This window comes from Salmo trutta, chromosome 35 (genome assembly GCF_901001165.1).
Source record: "Salmo trutta chromosome 35, fSalTru1.1, whole genome shotgun sequence".
NCBI lineage: Eukaryota > Metazoa > Chordata > Actinopteri > Salmoniformes > Salmonidae > Salmo > Salmo trutta.
In genome coordinates, this window is record NC_042991.1 from 5586193 (window position 1) to 5609416 (window position 23224).

Consider the following 23224-nt stretch of genomic DNA (forward strand, 5'->3'; position numbering starts at 1 on the left):
CATGGTTACCTAACTTAGGAGGCTAAAACCATGATTTAGTCAAACAGTAAAGTACGTCATAACCTCATGATTCCTGTAATGAAAGTGTCTGCCCACCCCCGTATCTGTTTCACTGGGGGCCTTCTACGGTGTCGAGTGAGCCACTCTCTCTCCTTTCACGGGAAAAATAATGCTCCAGGAGAAAGTGTTCTGATTGCATAACATTTTAAAATCATATTGCGGGTAAAACACAGCTTTCCTGTTATCACAGTCGAAGAAAGGAGGTTATCAGCTTTCTGTAGGTATAATTTGTATTTCTCAGCTGTCAATTTTCAGCTCAATAGCAATTATTTTATAACCGAGGTATCTGATACGGCTTTGAGATACGGAGCATGTTAAATGTGCATTGGTCATTGGCTTCATGGAAACTGTATGCAATCACTAATATAAGTCGCTCTGGATAAGAGTGTCTGCTAAGTGATTAAAATATAAATGTAAAATTGGGCGGTAGGCTAGAACTGCAACTTTTTGGGGACATAAACAATTTACTGTTAGATTAATACATGGCTACTAGCAGTGGGTATTATATTAAGAGATAGCCATTTAGCTAATGTGTTTTGAGATTTCCACTTACCCAGGTGATGAATTAGCCTATGATATTAGTGCACATTAAGATGCTGGAAAATTAATCTCTATTAAATAAACAAACATACATTCTGGAGCCAGATTTTTACAGTCAAATATAACAATAGCCTAATTGTCAACCCAAAATGCATGACAATCACTGGTTTAGGTTGGACATTAAAATATTTTGAATCGCAACATGAAAAGATGATGAAACAAGGGATTTCTTCAATACCAACTCAGTAGTCGATTACACTTTTTCATAAAGCATTATGAATGACTAAGATTACATTTTTTTTCTATTGCTTGCCGGCACATATTTTTTTGGGTGCAACCAAATCATTGGCTGGTGCCAACAATTAAAAATGTTGTTGCACCAGCGCCACCAGGGGAAAATGTTATTCTGGAGCCCTGGGCCTTCTACAGTGGTGTATTCATGGATGCCAAAAGGAAGCCATGATTCCCCAAAAATTTGAACAAAGAAGTAACTTTCCTGAAAAAAAAATATGTTTTAGGTTTAGTTAAAGTGAAACACGTCAATTCTGCTCTTAATTTTGACGGTTGCAAAAAAGTGATATATTTTGGTAATTTAGTAGTACATCTAGCTCTTTTTGCCCCTAGTCATTCAACTCTACCATTGAAATCGTGATGTAGAGGCACCTCTACGTCATCAAGGGAAGGGTTCGGTATGAAATACCCTCCCTTCTAGATGTGCTGGGTGGTACCACCTCAAGGCTTACCATAAAAGCAGGTGACAGCATGGCTTATTTGGCAAAGGTCTTGGTAAGTGGAGTGTGCCAAAATATTTAGCATGATGCTTCCTTGACCAGACTACTGACGTTACAAAATATTCAAAAGGTAGTAAGGCACATTTCCGCTCAACGTTTTCACTTACCCTTTCATCCACATCTGTGCTTTTACAAAGACCAAACAACATGTATGCTATGAGGATTATACATTTATATTCGTAGCTACATCCATCGTAACAAGAAATAGATGACAGTGGTGAACTGCTATGACTCATTAGTGTTAAAATATGTCAAAAGTTATACAGTACCAGTTCACTGTTATTCTACATTGTAGAATAACAGTGAAGTCATCAAAACTATGAAATAACACATGGAATCATGTAGTAACCAAAAAAAGTGTTAAAAAATGTAAATTATTTTATATTCATCTGATGCAGCACTCCATCACTCTCCTTCTTGGTTAAATAGCCCTTACACAGCCTGGAGGTGGGTTGGGTCATTGTCCTGTTGAAAAACAAATGATAGTCCCACGAAGCGCAAACCAGATAGGATGGCATATTGCTGAAGAATGCTGTGGTAGCCATGCTGGTTAAGTGTGCCATGAATTCTAAATAAATCCCAGACAGTGTCACCAACAAAGCACCCCCACACCATCACACCTCTTCCTCCGTGCTTCACGGTGGGAACCACACATGTGAAGATCATCCGCTCACCTACTCTGCGTCTCACAAAGACATAGCGGTTGGAACCAAAAATCTCAAATTTGGACTCATCAGACCAAAGGACAGATTTCCACAGGTCTAATGTCCATTGCTCATGTTTCTTGGCCTAAGCAAGTCTCTTCTTATTATTGGTGTCCTTTAGTGGTTTCTTTGCAGCAATTCGAACATGAAGGGCCGATTCACGCAGTCTCCTCTGCACAGTTGATGTTGAGATGTGTCTGTTGCTTGAACTCTGTGAAGCATTTATTTGGGTTGCAATTTCTGAGGCTGGTAACTCTAATGAACTTATCCTCTGCAGCAGAGGTAACTCTGTGTCTTCCTTTCCTGTGGCGGTCCTCATGAGAGCCAGTTTCATCATAGTGCTTGATGGTTTTTGCGACTGCACTTGAAGAAACTTTGAAAGTTCTTGAAATTGTCCAGATTGACCTACCTTCATGTCTTAAAGTAATGATGGACTGTCATTTCTCTTTGCTTATTTCAGCTGTTCTTGCCATGATATGGATTTGGTCAATTACCAAATAGGGCTACCTTCTGTATACCAACCCTACCTTGTCACAACACAACTGATTGGCTCAAACGCATTAAGGAAAGAAATTATACAAATTAACTTCTAACAAGGCACACCTGTTAATTGAAATGCATTCATGTGACTACCTCATGAAGCTGGTTGAGAGAATCCCAAGAGTGTGCAAAGCTGTCATCAAGGCAAAGGGTGGCTACTTTGAAGAATCTTAAATATAAAATATATTTTGATTTGTTTAACACTTTTTTGGTTACTACATAATTCCATATGTGTAATTTCATAGTTTTGATGTCTTCACTATTATTTTACAATGTAAAAATAAAGAAAAACCCTGTAATGAGTAAGTGTGTCCAAACTTTTGACCGGTAATGTAGCTTTATCTGAATGTTGGCTAATACATTGATCCAGCTTAGTGCCATTCCTCCTGTTGTCAGACATATAGGAAACAGGTTATTATTACCTGTCAGGGTGTTGGGACTAGGGGTGAAGGCGGGTGATGAGAGCTGGCAGGTAGAAGAGATATGGATAGAGGTAGAGGGCACACCTGCTCTTCTCTGGGCAGCCAGAGCTCTCTTCTTCTCCCAGATCTCCTTCAGCTTGGCCTTGACCAGCTCCTCTGGCTTCCCTACAATGGAAGGAGATATGGGTTTATAACAGCATGTCTTGGTTCTTAGGATGGAATGCCGCTAGTATCTTAGTTTTCTCCTCTTTTTGGCCTTTTCTTAACCATTGTGAGTTCACACACACACACACCACTGTTTTTGCTTTAAAAACCATCTTTGAAAATAAGGAGTCTGAAACAACATAATATTCAAGTAGATCACGTGAGTGAGTGAGTGAGTGATTTCAGTCAGACGTACCAGAAATGTATGTAATCTCCTTGACATAGACAGACTGGATCTCAGTCAGCATCCTTTTCTTCTCCTCCAGAGACTCAGAGTCCACTGACAGGGTACGAATCTCCTTCAGAGCCTGATGGAAGACAGAGTTTAAATATCTTTCGTATTCGATAATTATCAAACTGCAAACCAATGGAAAGATCAGAGGTCACAATTCAAACATGAAAAAGTACAGTTGAAGTCAGAAGTTTACATACACTTAGGTTGGGGTCATTAAAACTTGTTTTTCAACCACTCCACACATTTCTAGTTAACAAACTACAGTTTTGGCAAGTCGGTTAGGACATCTACTTTGTGCATGATACAAGTAATTTTTCAAACAATTGTTTACAGACAGATTATTTCACTTATAATTCACTGTATCACAATTCCAGTGGGTCAGAAGTTTACATGCACTAAGTTGACTGTGCCTTTAAACAGCTTGGAAAATTCCAGAAAATGGTGTCATGGCTTTAGAAGCTTCTGATAGGCTAATTGACATCATTTGAGTCAATTGGAGGTGTACCTGTGGATGTATTTCAAGGCCTACCTTCAAACTCAGTGCCTCTTTGCTTGACATCATGGGGAAATCAAAAGAATCAGCCAAGACCTCAGAAAAAAAATTGTAGACCTCCACAAGTCTGGTTCATCCTTGGGAGCAATTTCCAAACGCCTGAAGGTACCATGTTCATCTGTACAAATAATAGCACGCAAGTATAAACACCATGGGACCACGCAGCCATCATACCGCTCAGAAATGAGACGCATTCTCTCCTAGAGATGAACGTACTTTTGTGCGAAAAGTGCAAATCGATCCCAAAAGAACAGCAAAGGACCTTGTGAAGATGCTGGAGGAAACAGGTACAAAAGTATCTATATCCACAGTAAAATGAGTCCTATATCGACATAACCTGAAAGGACGCTCAGCAAGGAAGAAGCCAATGGTCTTGGTAAGTGGAGTGTTCCAAAATATTTTGCATCCTTGACCAGACTACTGACGTTACACAAAATTCAAAAGGCAGTAAGGCACATTTCCACATGACCAAATTCAACCTTTTACTGGTTATTTCATACCCATCTGTGCTTTTACAAAGACAAAAAAACATGTAGGTGTCACGTTGGCATGAAGGATCGGGAGACAGACAAGAATGCTTAATAGGGTTTTTTATTCAGCCCAAATTACGGCGTGCCGTGTAAAGGCAAGGGGACGAAGCCCAAACGAACACGTAACAAAAACACATGGTTGAAACCCAAACAAAAGAGTGAAGAGTACCTCGAATAAATAACACACGTGCACAATGATTAACACACGGGACGAGTGTTAATCACTCTGCCTGCCTGCCTGCGAATCTGAAGCGTTTTCTGGGGTTTGCCAATTTTTATAGACTATTCATCCGTGACTACAGTCGTTTGGCAGCTCCTCTCACCGCTCTCACCTCCATTCTATTGGTTCCCCGAGGCAGCATTCCGGGAACTCAAGCACCGCTTCACTTCTGCTCCAATCCTTACCCAGCCAGACCCAGAACTCCAGTTTGTCCTCGAGGTGGATGCTTCCGACACCGGGGTAGGTGCAGTTCTGTCTCAACGTTCTCCCGCAGATCAGAAGCTCCATCCTTGTGCCTTCTCCCGCAAGCTCTCACCTGCAAAGAATATGACGTAGGCAACTGGGAACTCTTGGCGGTTAAGCTGGCTCTTGAGGAGTGGCGTCACTGGTTAGAGGGTTCAGCACTTCCCTTCATTGTGTGGACGGATCATAAAATTCTAGCCTACATCCAGACCGCTAACAGTCTCAACTCTCGGCAGGCCAAGTGGGCATTGTTTTTTGGAAGATTCAACTTCACACTCACTTATCGCCCTGGATCTAAGAAAACCAAGCCTGATGCCCTTTCTCGTCAGTTCACCGCAGACAACAAAAGTTCCGAGCCTGAGACCATTATGCCATCCTCCTGCATCGTTGCTGCTGTCTCCTGGGAGATTGAGTCTCGTGTTCGTCGGGCTCAGCTGAACCTAGAAACGGCCCATGTAAGGCTCTTGTGCCAGATTCAATTTGTTCTGATCTTCAAATGGGCCCATTCTACTCACCTCACCTGTCACCCTGGCATGAACCGGACAGTCGCCTTCCTGCGTCAGCGATTTTGGTGGCCCACCATGGAGAGAGACACTCGGGAATTCATATCAGCCTGCTCAGTCTGTGCCTGGAATAAAAACTCCATCTGGTCTGCTTCGTCCTCTTCCCATACCTAGTCACCCCTGGTCACACACAGCTTTGAACTTTGTCACTGGGCTTCCCCCATCAAATGGTAACTCAGTCATCCTCACTATTATTGACCGATTTTCTAAAGCGGCTCACTTCATTCCCCTCTCCAAGCTTCTGTCCTCCAGGGAGACTGAGGACCTGCTGGTATCCCATGTTTTGCGGCTGCATGGAATCCCCAGTGACATTGTTTCTGACAGAGGACCCCAGTTCACATCCCAGGTATGGAGAGCCTTCTGCACAGCTCTGGGTATTAAGGTCAGCCTTTCATCTGGATATCATCCCCAGACCAATGGTCAGACCGAGCGGGCTAACCTGGAGTTGGAAACTGCTATAAGCTGTTACTTGAGCTAACCTTTCCTCCTGGAGTGCCCAGCTATCCTGGGTGGAGTATGCCCACAAAACCCTCATCAACGCCTCATCAGGTATGTCTCCCTTTGAGTGTGCTCTGGGTTATCAACCTCCCTTGTTCCCTGCCCAAGAGGTTGAAGTAGCGGTGCCCTCAGTTCAGGACCACATGCGCCGTTGTCGTCGCACCTGGAGGGGGGCCCGGGCTGCCCTACTTCATGCCTCCGCTAGGATCCAATCCAAGGCTAACCGTCGTCGTGCTGCAGCTCCACTCTACACCCCAGGCCAAAGGGTATGGCTTTATTTGAAGGACTTGCCTCTGAAAGTGGTTTAAAAAAAACTAGCTCCTCGATTCATTGGCCCCTTTGAAATTGATAAAGTCATAAACCTCTCTGCTGTTCATCTAAAACTCCCTGACTCTCAAAATTCACCCCACGTTCCATGTATCATTAATCAAACCAGTCTGTTCCAGTCCCTTGTCCCCTCCTGCAGCTGCTCCTCCACCCCCGTCTTATCGACAACCATCCTGCCTATACGGTCCGGCAGCTCTTGGATGTGCGCCGTCAGAGCCACGGGTGGGAAGGATAACGGGCCTGAGGAGCATAGCTGGGTGCCCTGTCACATTCTGGATCTCTCCCTCTTACAGGATTTTTACACCTCAGACCCAGACAAGCCGGGTCGTGCGCCAGGTGGTGTCCGTAGAGGGGGGGTACTGTCACATCTGCTCCCACTACGCCCTCTGGTGTCCATCCGGTGTCGTCCTAACTTGCAGTTCTCCCCCTGTATTCTCTCGCTCTTGGTGTGGTTGGAGACAGGTGTGCTGGAGTCAGAGCAGATCCCTACCAGCTGCAAATCATCCCATAAATCAAGACCTCTACATATACTCTTTTCTGCCACCTCCACTCTGCCAGATCGTAATCTCTGCTCAGTCAGTATCAGTCTAGCCTTTTGTCTATTCTCAAGATCCTGTTGCTCTGCTTTGCTCATTTTCCTGCCTTACACCATTTTTGTCCTCTCCTTGCAGTTACCTCTCTTGCTCCTGTCTCCTGTTCCACATCTCACCACCAACCACCTTGCTCTGGATATCACTCACCACCATTACCTTGGATTCCCCTCAGGACCTGTTCCACTCAGCCAACTCCAACCTCACTCTACACTCCTGGTTTTTGCAAGTCATCTGAGCTATCCCGGTTCAGCACTCCCCATTTCTCTGATCAATAAACCTTGTTGTGCATTCATCCCGGCTTCCTCTTCTGAGTCCGCTCTTGGGTTCCCCCCCTTCGCTCATCGTAACAATTATACGGTTTATATTCGTTAACTACATCCATCGTAACAAGAAATGGATGAATATGTTGGTCATGTCAACATGTATTTTTTCCCCCAACCGCTAAAACAGTTCAGCAGGCTTAGAGTTCAGTAGCTGCCAGTTCTAATCCCACATGGGGCAGATGTCTTTTTCCTCTCCAAATCCTTTCTTTACAATATTCATCCTTCTAATTCTGAAAAGTGAAAGCATACCCGTGAGAGCAGTCACCCTGGTAGTAGTTGACGGTTTTTATACAGTACTGAAGACCAATCTGAGTTCATTTGATCATTGGAAAAAGAGCTATTTAGTAAATTGTGCAGTGCGGGTTGGACTGAATTGAGCCCCTAATCTTCATTTAAGGTGATGATTGAACTTTTCTTCCCAACACAATACTGAAATAAATGTGAGTCCACGTTAAAGATTTTTTTTCTGCGCCCCATGGGGATTCCAATTTAAATTTACACCACAAGTGGCAATAGATGTCAGGAACTCTGCGCCTTACCACTGAGCTAACTGTCCAGAGCCGTATTTGTTTCGCGATGCACATCATTTTGTTATCAGAGCGTGCCAGTGGACTTCTGGTAAGTATGCTTTAGTGAGAACATTTTGGGATCAGGTACAACTACGTATACACACCCCCAAAATGAATACTTATGAGCAATTCCCCCCCACCCACGGCTTTTCACCTGAATGTATTCATTTTTTATTTGAAGGGGTTGGGCAAAGGCTAAAATTGGGGTTGAGTTACCCTTTAACCATTTTCCTTCAATTTGCTGTCTGTCCGAAAAGAGTATGACATGTTATATTATTTTTCTCCAGACATCATCAGATACATTGGCTACACATACTGAGGGACTCTGTTTTGCGCACTCAGATGCTTTCTCCGATGAGATGAATGTGTCTTGATGTCGGTGCGCGTCTCAAAGTTTTACATTTGTTGCCTTTAAAAGGAGCTCATGTCTTATTCAGGGGAGCTTAGCTCTTCCTGGCTTCCCCGTAATTCGCACTCTGGTTTCAGGTACCCGCTTACCTGGTTTACTTTGAGGTGAGAGGATGGCAGCAATCTTTTTCTGCAAAGACAGGAAAATCAATAAGTTATACATTAATGAGAGGGACTAACTCTTATAAATGACCAGAATAGTTATCTTCCAAATACTTGTTTCGATATCTCACGATGGGATTCGCTCTGAATCACTGTCTCGGAAGAACCAATGTTTGAGACGAACGGCTTGAGTGGTGAACGAGGTGAGCCTCTCACCTCCTTATAAAGGAGCCACTTGCCCACCCTCTGGTCATTCTCACCTATCTTCCTTGCAAAGAGAACTACTCTCTGGAAGCTCTCCTCAGGACGACTTGATCCCGGTCTTCCTGCTTAAGTGTTCTCAGGTGTGCCGTGCTTACGCCATTGAACGCAGGATTTTCAGCTCGTCCTTTGTACTGACCAACTGACCAAAAGGAAAGTTTCAGCTTCAAGTAGAATTTATTTTCTACCCGCGTTAGCTAGCTTCATGGCTAGATATCGAGACTGGGTTAACCCACGCCGCAAGGCATAAATTAAGTTGGCAAGCTTGCTGAAAAGCAAGCTAACCACACACTAGCATTTCTACCTGCACATACGGTAGCATAAGGATTGCTACAGTAGCTAACTCGAAATGAATTCCCTACTTGCCCAGACGGTAGTATAAGCAGTCTCACCTTAGAGCCTTTGGCTTTCCACCCGTCGCCTTCACTTCCACGGAGGAAGAACAACTCCACCGTTTATGTCCAGTAACTACTTAGATAGAAAGAGAGCTTTAGGCATAGCAACCAGCTCTTCGCTCCCTGGACTCCCACCTGCAAGGTTAGGCCCCTCTCTCCTCAACGATGATCTTGTCAGTGGAAGCTATTATATTTAATTACAAGGAGTGTACAAAACATTTAAGGACACCTGCTCTTTCCATGACACAGACTGACCAGGTAAATCCAGGTGAAAGCTATGATCCCTTATTGATGTCACGTGTTAAATCCACTTTAAATCAGTGTAGATGAAGGGGAGGAGAAGGTTAAAAAAGGATGTTTAACCCTTGAGACAATTGAGACACGGATTGTACATGTGTGCCATCGAGTGTGAATGGGCAAGGCAAAATATTTAAGTACCTTTGAACGGGGTATGGTAGTAGGTGCCAGGCTGCCCGGTTTGTGTCAAGAACGGCAACGCTGCTGGGTTTTTCACTCAACAATTTCCTGTGTGTATCAAGAATGGTCCACTACCCAAAGGACATCCAGCCAGCTTAATACAACTGTGGGAAGCATTGGAGTCAACATTGGCCAGCATCCCTGTGGAACGATTTCAACACCTTGTAGAGTCCATGCCCTGACGAATTGAGGCTATTCTGAGGGCAAATGGGGAATGCATCTCAATATTAGGAAGGTGTCCTTAATCTTTTGTACACTCAGTGTATAATAGAATAGCAAAGCTGGCTGCCTTCGGAGGGGCCTGAGGTCCCACTCCACCAGAGGAATGGCTAAATTTTGGGCACTGTTTAAGGACAACTCTTCTTAGAGATTTGAGACACCACGTATTGGGCCTTCCCTCATTCTGTTATGAGGTTTTTCCCCAAATGGTTCTCTCTGCACCTTCATTGACGAATACTTCCTCAGTATTGGAGCCTCTGAGGGTTGCTTATGTTGGCACTTCTCTGGCTTCAGAGAGCACGTCTGCGATATGGGAATTGGCCATATCCCACTGTTAGATATTGAAAATGGGTATTTGAAATAAGAGAACTCAAGGTTACTTTCGAAACCCTGGTTCTCTGAAAATATAAGTGAGAGATTGCGCCGCATTTCCCTGCTCGCAAGATCGCAAGGAAGAGAGGCATGCTCGAAAAAGACCATAGGGCGGGCAAGTGGCTCCTTAGAAGGTGATGAAGCTCACCTCATTCACCACTTGAATTGTCTGCTTCCAACAGATGCTCGTCATTGGTTCTTACGAGATTTGAATTTGATTTATTAGGATCCCCATTAGCCGACACTAATGGCGACTGCTAGTCTTATCGGAATCCGACAGATAACGAAAAATACATTAGACAAAAGACTTTACGAATAACATACATTTAAAAACATTAACATTTAGTGCGTTTGGGTGTGTGTGCGCATCTATCAGTTACACATACATGTCAGTGCATACACACAACAAGTAGGTCATAACACCCGTTTCAAACACCAGTCTCAACGTCAACAGTGAAGAGGCGACTCCGGGATGCTGGCCTTCTAGGCAGATTTGCAAAGAAAAGCCATATCTCAGACTGGCTAATGAAAAGAAAAGACTAAGATGGGCAAAAGAACACAGACACTGGACCTCTGCCTAGAAGGCCAGCATCCCAGAGTTGCCTCTTCACTGTTGATGTTGAGACTGGTGTTTGCGGGTACTATTTAATGAAGCTGACAGTTGAGGACTTGTGAGGCGTCTGTTTCTCAAACTAGACACTAATGTACTTGTCCTCTTGCTCAGTTGTGAAACGGGGCCTCCCACTCTTTCTATTCTGGTTAGAGCCAGTTTGCGCTGTTCTGTGAAGGGAGTAGTACACAGTGTTAAAAGGCTAACACAACGTGCAATTGGAACACTGGAGTGATGGTTGCTGATAATGAGCCTCTGTACGCCTATGTAGATATTCCATTAAAAATCAGCCGTTTCCAGCTACAATAGTCATACAACATTAACAATGTCTACACTATATTTCTGATCAATTTGATGTTATTTTAAAAATTGACAATTTTTTTTTTGCTTTTCTTTAAAACAACAAGGACATTTCTAAGTGACCCCAAACTTGTGAACGGTAGTGTATATTAAAGGTAATGACTAAACAATTCCACCCTGAAACGTAATTATGACATTATGTAATATATATAATGAATAATTAGACAAACGTAACTATTAGTAATTATAAGATTCTGGAACATGTATAATGAATTAGAATGATAAACTTCAGTCTAATAAGGTTTGGTCGAGACAAGTAGAAATGTGTGTGTGACTAAGAAAATACCGAGAACAATTAAACTGTGTACAACCAGACCTGGCTAGAACTCTGAGAAACTTATGGCAGGAAAGGGAGTCCCATCAAGGTCCCTCTAATCTCGGGGGAATGGAACTGCCAGCTTGGTAGTGATAAACAGTGGTGAGAACTATGGGGAAGGATACATCCCCCCTACTGTTCGTGTGTATGTATGTGCGTAGGCTATCTACTGTTTGTGTGTAGGTATGTGTGTAAGCAGGGAGGGAGTGAGTTATAAAATGACATGTTCTTTGTATTTTGACTTTAGAACGTTCTCGTGAATAAACTTTACGGACCCTTTGCATAAGCTGAGTCTTTGCCTAATTATTATTAAACCCAGGGTCTTACAAACCTCGGGGATTGGTCAAAGCTTATTGACTGTTAGTTATTATCATTGGGATTGAAAAGTCTCGTGACAAAGGTCCCATAACTCTCGTATATTTTCTGCACTATGCAACGATATGGGCAGCGACCATGTCACGCGTTTACAACATACCGAAGTGTGCTGGTTATCAAGGGGCAAAGTATTGACAATTGTTTTTGAATTGAGAGACGAGCTTAGTTTTCTTTACTGACCATAATATTCACTTGTCTGACGGCTTGCATGATGACGAGGTTTTCACACGACTGGCCTATCTAGGTGATTTTTTCCCCCCTCGCCTGAATGATCTGAATCTAGGATTATAGGGACTCTCCGCAACTATATTCAATGTGCCGGACAAAATTGAGGCTATGATTAAGAAGTTGGAGCTCTTCTCTGGTCTGCATTAAAGGACAACACACAGGTCTTTCCATCATTGTATGATTTTTTTTGTGTACAAATGAACTCAAGCTTACGGACAATGTCAAATGTGATATAACGAAAAACCTGAGTGAGTTTGGTGCGCAATTCTGCAGGTACTTTCCCGAAACAGATGACACAAACAACTGGATTCGTTATCCCTTTCACGCCCTGCCTCCTGTCCACTAATGCTATCTGAACAAGAAAGCCTCATCGAAATTTCAAGAAGCGGTTCTGTGAAAATTGAATTTAAGTCAGAAGTCACTGCCAGATTTCTGGATTGGGCTGCGCTCAGAGTATCCTGCCTTGGCAAATCGTGCTGTTAAGACACGGATGTCATTTGCAACCACAACCTATGTGAGAGTGGATTCTCAGCCCTCACTAGCATGAAAACTAAATACAGGCACAGACTGTGTGTGGAAAATGATTTAAGACAGACTCTCTCCAATACAACCCAACATTGCAGAGTTATGTGCATCCTTTCAGCACACCCTTCTCATTAACCTGTGGTGAGTTATTCACCATTTTCGAAGAACAAATAAGGTTTTATATGTAAGATGGTTAAATAAAGAGCAAAAGTATTGATTATTATTATTTGTGCCCTGGTCCTATAAGAGCTATTTGTCACTTCCCATGAGCCAGGTTGTGACAAAAACTCACACGCATTCTTATGTTTAATAAATCTATTGTATAGTGTGTGTGGCAGGCTTACAATGATGGCAAAAACACACATTTGACAGTGCGGTGACCCTGGTGCTTGAGGGGGTATGCAGCTGGAGGTTGAATGTTTGAAGGGGTACGGGATTATAAAAAGTTTGGGAACTACTATAGCAACACCCCAAAATAAAAACTTTAATAAAACTTTAATAAAACTTGACATAAGAACTTCTCTAAGCATTACAGGGATACGAGACTTAGCAATTCCAAGCGAATCCCACCATGACATATCGCACTCATATTATAAGAGAACCGTGGTTACGAAAGTAACCTTGAGAATCGCTTTGTCCTCCTCTTTAAAAGACATTGTAAAATCTTTGTCTGCCCCAGTGGCTAGATGAACACCTTAACCCATGAGCGACTAATGAAAAAATGTATTTGGCCTTACTGCTTTTAGCCCACACAAAAGCATTGAATAACAGATTCACTATATAGAACAGAAAATCATTTTTTACATAAAAGGGCAGTTTGTTCTTAAGTGTCTGTCCTATATCTGAGAGATACTGTATAAGAAAGATCAGGCAACATTTATTTAACCCCTTATTTCTGGCACTAAACCCTAAATATATACAGTACCGGTCAAACGTTTGGACACACCTACTCATTCCAGTGTTTTTCTTTATTCTTACCATTTTGTACATTGTAGAATAATAGGGAAGACATCAAAACTATGAAATAACACATATGGAATCATGTAGTAACCAAAAAATGTTACACAAATGAAAATAAATATAAAATATAAGGTTCTTCAAAGTAGCCACCCTTTGACTTGATGACAGCTTTGCACTCCTGGAATTTTCTCAACCAGCTTCATGAGGTAATCACGTGGAATGCATTTTAATTAACAGGTGTGCCTTGTGAAAAGTTAATTTGTGGAATTTCTTTCCTTCTTAACCTGTCTGGGCTAGGGGGCAGTATTGAGAATTTTGGAAAAATATGTTCCCATTTTTAACTGCCTCCTACACCAACTCAGAAGCTAGAATATGCATATTATTGTTCAGGTTTGGATAGAAAACACTCTGAATTTTCTAAAACTGTTTGAATGGTGTCTGTGAGTATAACAGAACTCCTATGGCAGGCAAAAACCTGACAAGGTTTCAAGCAGGAAGTACCCTGTCTGACAAGGAGTCGTGCGTCTTGCATCTTTTTATTGAAAAGTAAGGATCTTAGCTGTAACGTGACAATTCCCAGGGCTCCAATAGGCTCTCAGAGCCCGCGAAATAACTGAAGGTTTACGAGGGAGCCTCAGGTTGAAACAGATTATCGCCTTTTGTAAGTGGATGCTCAGAGGACCTTTGAATGATGCGCGTGCATGAGTCGCTTCTGAGGAGAAATTTTATTCGGCTGTTTAGGCTCAATGCATACTCCCGGTCGGAATATTATCACTTCTCTACGACATAAATGGCATAAAAATTGGTTTTAAACAGCGGTTGACATGCTTCGAAGTACGGTAATGGAATATTTAGACATTTTTGACACGCCAATGCGCCATGCGCGACACCGGGAAGAAGCATTCTAGAACTCACGAACAAAACGTCGCTGTTTGGATATAACGATGGATTATTTGGGACCAAACCTACATTTGTTATTGAAGTAGAAGTCCTGGCAGTGTATTCTGATGAAGAACAAGCAAGGTAAGAACATTTTTCTTATAGGAAATGTGATTTTGGTGGATATCTAAATAGCTAGCCCTGTAATGCCGGGCTATGTACTTAGATTATTGCAAAATGTGCTTCATCCGAAAAGCTATTTTAAAATCGGACATATCGAGTGCATAGAGGAGTAATGTATCTATAATTCTTAAAATAATTGTTATGCTTTTTGTGAACGTTTATCGTGAGTAATTTAGCAAACTGTTAGTAAATTCAACGGAAGTTTGCCGGGGGTTATGCGTTTTCTGAACGTCACATGCTAATGCAAAAAGCTGTTTTTTGATATAAATATGAACTTGATTGAACAGACATGCATGTATTGTATAACACAATGTCCTAGGTGTGTCATCTGATGAAGATCATCAAAGGTTAGTGCTGCATTTAGCTGTGGTTTGGGTTTATGTGACATGATATGCTAGCTTGAAAAATGGCTGTCTGATTTTTTCTGGCTGGGCACTCTGCTGACATAATCTAATGTTTTGCTTTCGTTGTAAAGCCTTTTTGAAATCGGACAGTGGGGTTAGATTAACGAGATTCTTGTCTTTAAATAGCTGTAAAATAGTCATATGTTTGAGAAATTGAAGTAATAGTATTTCTAACGATTCAAAAATCGCGCTACTGGAATTTCAGTAGCTGTTACGTAGGTGGGACGAAATCGTCCCACATACCCCAGACAGGTTAATGCATTTGAGCCAATCAGTTGTGTTGTGACAAGGTAGGGGTGGCATACAGAAGATAGCCCTATTTGGTAAAAGACCAAGTCCATATTATGGCAAGAACAGATCAAATGAGCAAAGACAAACAACAGTCCATCATTACTTTAAGACATTAAGGTCAGTCAATCCAGAAAATTTCAAAAACTTTGAAAGTTTCTTCAAGTGCAGTCGCAAAAACCATCAAGAGCTATAATGAAACTGGCTCTCATGAGGACCGCCACAGGAAAGGAAGACCCAGAGTTACATCTGCTACAGATGATAAGTTCATTAGAGTTACCAGCCTCAGAAGTTGCAACCAAAATAAATGCTTCACAGAGTTCAAGTAACAGACACATCTCAACATCAACTGTTCAGAGGAGACTGTGTGAATCAGGCCTTCATGGTCGAATTGCTGCAAAGAAACCACTACTGAAAGGACCAATAAGAAGAAGAGACTTGTTTGGGGCAAGAAACAGAAGCAATGGACATTAGACCAGTGGAAATCTGTCCTTTGGTCTGATGAGTCCAAATTTGAGATTTTTGCTTCCAACTGCCCTGTTTTTGTGAGACGCAGAGTAGGTGAACAGATGATCTCCACATGTGTGGTTCCCACCATGAAGCATGAAGAAAGCGGTGTGATGGTGCTTTGCTGGTGGCACGGTCTGTGAATTATTTAGAATTCAAGGCACACTTAACCAGCATGGCTACCACAGCATTCTGCAGCAATACACCATCCCATCTGGTTGGCGCTTAGTTGGACTATCATTTGTTTTTCAACAGGACAATGACCCAACACACCTCCAGGCTGTGTAAGGACTATTAGACCAAGAAGGAGAGTGATGGAGTGCGGTATTAGATGACCTGGCCTCCACAATCATCCGACTTCAACCCAATTGAGATGGTTTGGGATGAGTTGGACCGCAGAGTGAAAAAAAAGCAGCCAACAAGTGCACAGCATATGTGGGAACTCCATCAAGACTTTTGGAAAAGCATTCCAGGTGAAGCTGGTTGAAAGAATGCAAAGAGTGTGGAAAGCTGTCATCAAGGTGGCTACTTTGAAGAACCTAAAATCTAAAATAAACTCAGCAAAAAAAGAAACGTCTTCTCACTGTCAACTGCGTTTATTTTCAGCAAACGTAACACATGTAAATGTTTGTATGAACATAAGATTCAACAACTGAGACATAAACTGAACAAGTTCCACAGATGTGACTAACAGAAATGGAATAATGTGTCCCTGAACAAAGGGGGGGTCAAAATCAAAAGTAAGTCAGTCAGTATCTGGTACTGCAGTGCATCTCCTCCTCATGGACTGCACCAGATTTGACAGTTCTTGCTGTGAGATGTTACCCCACTCTTCCACCAAGGCACCTGCAAGTTCCCGGACATTTCTGGGGGGAATGGCCCTAGCCCTCACCCTCCGATCCAACAGGTCCTAGACATGAGGTCCGGGCTCTTCGCTGGCCATGGCAGAACACTGACATTCCTGTCTTGCAGGAAATCACGCACAGAACGAGCAGTATGGCTGGTGGCATTGTCATGCTGGAGGGTCATGTCAGGATGAGCCTGCAGGAAGGGTACCACATGAGGGGGGAGGATGTCTTCCCTGTAACGCACAGCGTTGAGATTGCCTGCAATGACAAGCTCAGTCCAATGATGCTGTGACACACCGCCCCAGACCATGACGGACCGTCCACCTCCAAATCGAACCCGCTCCAGAGTACAGGCCTCGGTGTAACGCTCATTCCTTCGACGATAAACGTGAATCCGACCATCACCCTTGGTGAGACAAAACCGCGACTCATCAGTGAAGAGCACTTTTTGCCAGTCCTGTCTGGTCCAGCGACGGTGGGTTTGTGCCCATAGGCGACGTCGTTGCCGGTGATGTCTGGTGAGGACCTGCCTTACAACAGGCCTACAATCCCTCAGTCCAGCCTCTCTCAGCCTATTGTCTGAGCACTGATGGAGGGATTGTGCGTTCCTGGTGTAACTCAAGCAGTTTTTGTTGCCATCCTGTACCTGTCCCGCACTTGTGATGTTTCGGATGTACCGATCCTGTGCAGCTGTTGTTACACGTGCTCTGCCACTGCGAGGACAATCAGCTGTCCATCATGTCTCCCTGTAGCGCTGTCTTAGGCGTCCTACAGTATGGACATTGCAATTTATTGCCCTGGTCACATCTGCACTCCTCATGCCTCCTTGCAGCATGCCTAAGGCACGTTCCCGCAGATGAGCAGGGACCCTGGGCATCTTTCTTTTGGTGTTTTTCACAGTCAGTAGTGTGGGGTTTGACATTTTGAACATTGAGATATTAAATAAATGATAGAATCAAAGGAGAAAGTTAAGGGTTCTCTGTAGAAGGACAGATAGCTGTGGAATGTGTTGGAATGTGTTGGGGGAAGGGAGCAGAGCACCGTGTTGATACAGGGGAGACAAATGGACATCTGTGGATTAGATGGAGGGGTTGAGGTCAGGAGGTGAGGACAGGTCACCCGAAGGGAGTAATAAGGGTTTGGGATCTTGTTACTCTTTTCCTGTTAGACCAAAAACTAAGGATTGGAGAGAGGGAGTGTCTTAAGTAGGAGGTATATAACTGTGATGTGAGAAATGTTTTGCTGTCTGATTACAGCGGTACAGAACCTTTGGGAAGAATTAAACTTAGTTAAAGCTCTAGTGTCCGTGGGTTATTTACTCTGAAAAATAAGAACCTAACAGTAGAAAGGCCTCTTTAGTGTCCGAAGTTTTTATAACTGTGACCTTAATTGACTACCGTCTGTAAGCTGATAGTGTCTTAACGACCGTTCCACAGGTGCATGTTCATTATTGTTTATGGTTCATTGAACAAGCATGGGAAACAGTGTTTAAACTCTTTACAATGAAGATCTGTGAAGTTTAGATTTTTACGAATTATCTTTGAAAGATAGGGTCCTGAAAGAGATGTTTCTTTTTTTGCTGATTTAATATTGATTTGTTTAACACTTTGGTTACTACGTAATTCCATATGTGTTATTTCACAGTTTTGATGTCTTCACTATTACTCTAAAATGTAGAAAATAGTAAAAATAAAGAAAAACCCTTGAGTGAGTAGGGGTGTCCAAACTTTTGACTGGTACTATACTTCCATAAAGAAATTTAGCGGGCACCGGGTGACCTTCAGACTAGAGGTCGACCGATTAATCGGAATGGCCGATTAATTAGGGCCGATTTCAAGTTTTCATAACAATCGGTATTTTTGGCCACCGATTTGCCGATTATAATTTTTTTACACCTTTATTTAACTAGGCAAGTCAGATTAAGAACACATTCTTATTTTCAATGATGGCCTAGGAACGGGGGTTAATTGCCTTGTTCAGGGGGGATTCGTTTTTGCAACCTTCGGTTACTAGTCCAACGCTCTAACCACCTGCCTTACATTGCACTCCACGAGGAGCCTGCATGGCAGGCTGACTACCTGTTACGCGAGGGCAGCACGAAGCCAAGGTAAGTTGCTAGCTAGCATTAGTTTGCTAGTTAGCATTCTAAAAAACTATCAATCTTTACATAATCACTAGTTAACTACACATGGTTGATGATATTACTAGTTTATCTAACGTGTCCTGCGTTGCATATAATCGATGCGGTGCCTGTTAATTTCTCATTGAATCACAGCCTACTTCGACAAACGGGTGTTGATTTAACAAGCGCATTTGCGAAAAAAGCACTGTCGTTGCACCAATGTACCTAACCATAAACATCAATGCCTTTCTTTAAAATAAATACACAAGTATATATTTTTAAACCTGCATATTTAGTTAATATTGCCTGCTAACATGAAATTGTGTCACATCTCTAGCGTTCATTGCACACAGAGTCAGGGTATATGCAACAGTTTGGGCCGCCTGGCTCGTTGCAAACTAATTTGCCAGAGTTTTACGTAATTATGACATAACATTGAAGGTTGTGCAATGTAACAGGAATATTTAGACTTAGGGATGCCACCCGTTAGATAAAATACGGAACGGTTCAGTATTTCACTGAAAGGAAAAACGTTTTGTTTTCGAGATGATAGTTTCTGGATTCGACCATATTAATGACCTAAGGCTCATATTTCTGTGTTTATTATATTATAAGTAAGTATATGATTTGATAGAGCAGTCTGACTGAGCGGTGGTAGGCACCAGCAGGCTCGTAAGCATTCATTCAAACAGCACTTTCGTGCGTTTTGCCAGCAGCCCTTCGCTGTGCTTCAAGCATTGCGCTGTTTATGACTTCAACCTGGGTGGGTATAATTTGTGGAACGTTCCAACAGGAATATATTCCAAAAACTTCGTAAATAACAAGGTTGCCAAAAAACAACACAGTGTTTGGTACCCTTCCTGCAGGCCCCTTGCTCTGCATGGGTAACGCTGCGTCGAGGGTGGCTGTTGTCGATGTGTTCCTGGTTCGAGCCCAGGTAGGAGCGAGGAGAGGGACGGAAGCTATACTGTTACACTTGCAATACTAAAGTGCCTATAAGAACATCCAATAGTCAAAGGTATATGAAATACAAATCGTATAGAGAGAAATAGTCCTATAATTCCTATAATAACTACAACCTAAAACTTCTTACCTGGGAATATTGAAGACTCATGTTAAAAGGAACCACCAGCTTTCATATGTTCCCATGTTCTGAGCAAGGAACTTAAACATTAGCTTTCTTACATGGCACATATTGCACTTTTACTTTCTTCTCCAACACTTCTCTTTCTTCTCCTTGTTTTGCATTATTTAAACCAAATTGAACATTTCATTATTTATTTGATGCTAAATAGATTTTATTGATGTATTATAATAAGTTAAAATAAGTGTTCACTCAGTATTGTTGTAATTGTCATTATTACAAATAAATAAATAAAAAAAAATCAAGAATCGGCCGATTAATCGGTATCGGCTGTGTTGGTCCTCCAATAATCGGCATCGGCGTTGGAAAATCATAATCGGCCGACCTCTACTTCAGACCAGTGTTGTGAGGCCTGTGGGCGTCCTCGTGCAAAACTTGTACATGTTGTACATGTTCGTGAGAGTCTCACTTTTCCACAGAGAGGTCATGTATAGGCCAAACTGTTCGGACGCTACAGACAGAAGTTGGCAGATCGGCTGTACCAACTTCAGACGAGTCCCAAGACACGTGTGGAGCAAAACGGAGAACACCATCGTGTTCACGAGAGTCATCTTTCCGTAGAGGGGTCATAATAGTTTGTAGGCCAAATCCTTCAAACGCAACAGAAGATTTTTGTTTCGAAGACCGATTTTCGGGATATCTCATGGCCTGATAAACACCGCTCAAGCTGTCACCTTTCACTGCAGATGCAGAAGTGTGACATAGGCAAATGCAGTGGATTAAGACACATCCAATGCAAAGAAAACAAGATATCTCTAGTTTAAACTGACAGATTTTTATGGGGATTGTTTTATTATGCTAATTCGATTTCCGTGGGGGGCGAAGACGGCAACCTTAGTGGGTTAAATGGTCTATAAAAAGTTGACGCATCTATTCCGACAATAACTATTTAGTGTGTGCATGCGTGTTCAGACTTACCTTTCCGCTGCTGGGGATGATGAAACCGTTAATGTCGTTGAATAGGTGCACCTGTGGCGGCAGCATCTGGGGAGGGGGTTTGGTGTTGAACTCTCTGACGCGGGCACACGTCATCACACTCTCAACGTGCTTGTGGACTGGGTCCTTGTCCTCTTCTCGCAGCTGCAGACACACACATACAATCTGTCATATCTTTTTCATATACATCTTTTCTGAAATCAACATTTTCACCATTTGCTCCAGTCCTGTGACTTTTCAGGGTGGTAGTTTGACACTATGGGCTGTATCCCAAATTTTACCCTGTTTCCTATATAGTGCACTACATTTGTTCAGGGCCCATATGGCTTTGGTCAAAAGTAGTGCACTATAAAGGGAAAAGGGTGCCATTTGTGAGCATACTATGACAGTGGCATTTACCTTAGGGGTGAGACGAGGGATGTAACCAAGGTGGTAGATCCTGGTTAGAGGCTTGATGGGTATGTTGGCAGCAATTTTGGGGATGAAGAGGGGCTCGGGGTCCACCCCTGAGGTGAGGTCCCACAGGGTAAAGACGCGGATGCCTCGATTGGGCTGGACCTCATGGTCCACCTTAGACATAGCTGGACAGGGAGAGAAGGAGGAAACGTTCATTAGCTTGTTCAAGTTGATCAAGTTGTTTCATTCATTTGGTCAATAAGAGAATAGAATGCAACATTGTTGTACATTCTGAGACAGTCATTTGCCTTTGGCGCCCTCTCACAAGTCCCAAAATCCAGTCACCCTGGATTTAAACTTACTGTAAACAGGAAGCATCTGGTTCTGGTGATTCTCTGCTGCTGTGGTCTGTTTGGTGATCTTGCATTTGAAGCAGGAGCAGCCCAACATACAGTCTGGCCTGTAGCAGTGGAGTGGACCCCTGGACACCCGGGCCAGGCTGGAACACACACACCCCAGCCTGCAGAACTCAGAACCACACTCTGGACCGTCCACTGGGCTGGCCTTGGGGGCTCTAATCTTAGGAAGACCCTGAAGGGTACAGACAGAGAGACCATCAGACGGTGTGTGTGTGTGTATGTGTGTGTGTGTGTGTGTGTGTGTGTGTGTGTGTGTGTGTGTGTGTGTGTGTTTGTGTGTGTCAGACCTACCTGTGCAGTGAGCAGGGCCATCAGGGCCGTCTCCACCCTCTCAGTAGTGATGTGTGTTCTGTCGTGTCCCTGGTAGAAGGTGGCATCCTCCATCTCCATCATTTTCAGCTGGATCTTAGAGAGGCCAACCAGTCTGAGCTGGTTCTTAGAAAGGCCACTCAACCCGCTGGAGAGGCTTCCTCCTGGGCTGGTGTCCCTCCTCACTGCCCCCTTACCTGGAAGTGACCTATTGATACAAGGATAATGTATAATAAAAAGCTTTATTGTCCATTGTAGGGTTAAAAAAAAAAGGAGACATGCTCAATCCCAAACATCTACAGCACATGAAAAATGTCAGACTCATTTCATATTCATCATAAAATATATATATAGATGTCTATACTGTATGACTTGGCATGGGTATAACGTGTCTGTAGTAGCATGCCCTTACCTTTGTGCTGGGCTGGTGACTTTCACCTCAGCTGTAGCTTCAGCAGCAGTTGTTTTGTTACTGTTGGAGACCTGAACGGGCCGTAGTACAGAGCCAAATCTGCCTTTGCCCTGCGCTGGTGTTATATGGTGCTGTTTGCCTTGTGGTGGTGCATGTTTTGGTTTGGGCTTGGCTGCTTTAGGAGGGGTCACGTGGTCGGTGATAGGTGGAGGGGGCTTCTTTAGAGCAGCGTACAGAAGAGGTTTCCGGGAGAGGGGGCAGGGTCTACAGAAGGCAGGTGGCTGAGGCGGAGGGGCGCGCATCTTCAAAACGCTGTCCTGGGTCCGCACGTAGCTGGTGCTGGTCACAGGTAGCTGATAGGCCACGGAGCCCAGGGGGTTGTGGGAGAAGACGTCGGTGCAGGCTCTGATTCGCTGGGCCTCTCTCTCCAGGTACTGGTCGAGCATGTTGCTGCAGAAGGCAGAGCGGTTGGGGTTCTGAGAGGACACTCTGGTCCTGATGAACTTGTCCCTCCAGCCCTTGATTTTGGTCAGGTCACTGGTCTTCCCTGTCCTGGAGACAAAGGACCTGCTTCCATCTGCACAGAGAGGAGACAAGTTCATTAGAGAGAGAGACATGGGCCTGATTTCAAATCAACAACTAGACCCTTCACCTAGCCTCTACCCCCTTAGTGTTTGGAGGAGACAAGGCCATTAGAGAAGAGATACAGGCCCAATTCTAAATCAACAACTTGACCCTTCGCCTAGCCACTACCTCTTCAGGGTTTGGAGACTAAGTATATTGCAACTATCCAGTCCCTTCAGATCTGCAAACACTGACGAGGTTGGGGCTTGGGGGTTATTATTGGACCAAAC

At 43.3% G+C, this 23224-nt stretch overlaps 1 protein-coding gene across 5 annotated transcripts in view; it reads right to left on the bottom strand.

Moving 5' to 3' along the window:
- Positions 1 to 23224, bottom strand: part of LOC115174491 (MAX gene-associated protein-like) — a 29017-nt gene that overhangs the window by 3371 nt on the left and 2422 nt on the right. For 2 of the 5 annotated variants that reach the window (XM_029733067.1, XM_029733066.1), the window contains exons 1-2: positions 3458 to 3725; positions 3058 to 3222 (exon numbers count right to left, since the gene is read on the bottom strand). In XM_029733067.1, the coding sequence (XP_029588927.1) occupies positions 3058 to 3222; positions 3458 to 3509 (217 nt within the window). In that variant the 5' untranslated portion in view covers positions 3510 to 3725. Of the gene's footprint in view, positions 1 to 3057; positions 3223 to 3457; positions 3726 to 6873; positions 8454 to 20816; positions 20979 to 21233; positions 21416 to 21592; positions 21822 to 21940; positions 22167 to 22370; positions 22948 to 23224 lie in introns of those variants that run through there. The other 3 variants (XM_029733069.1, XM_029733068.1, XM_029733070.1) reach the window with 3 other exon arrangements.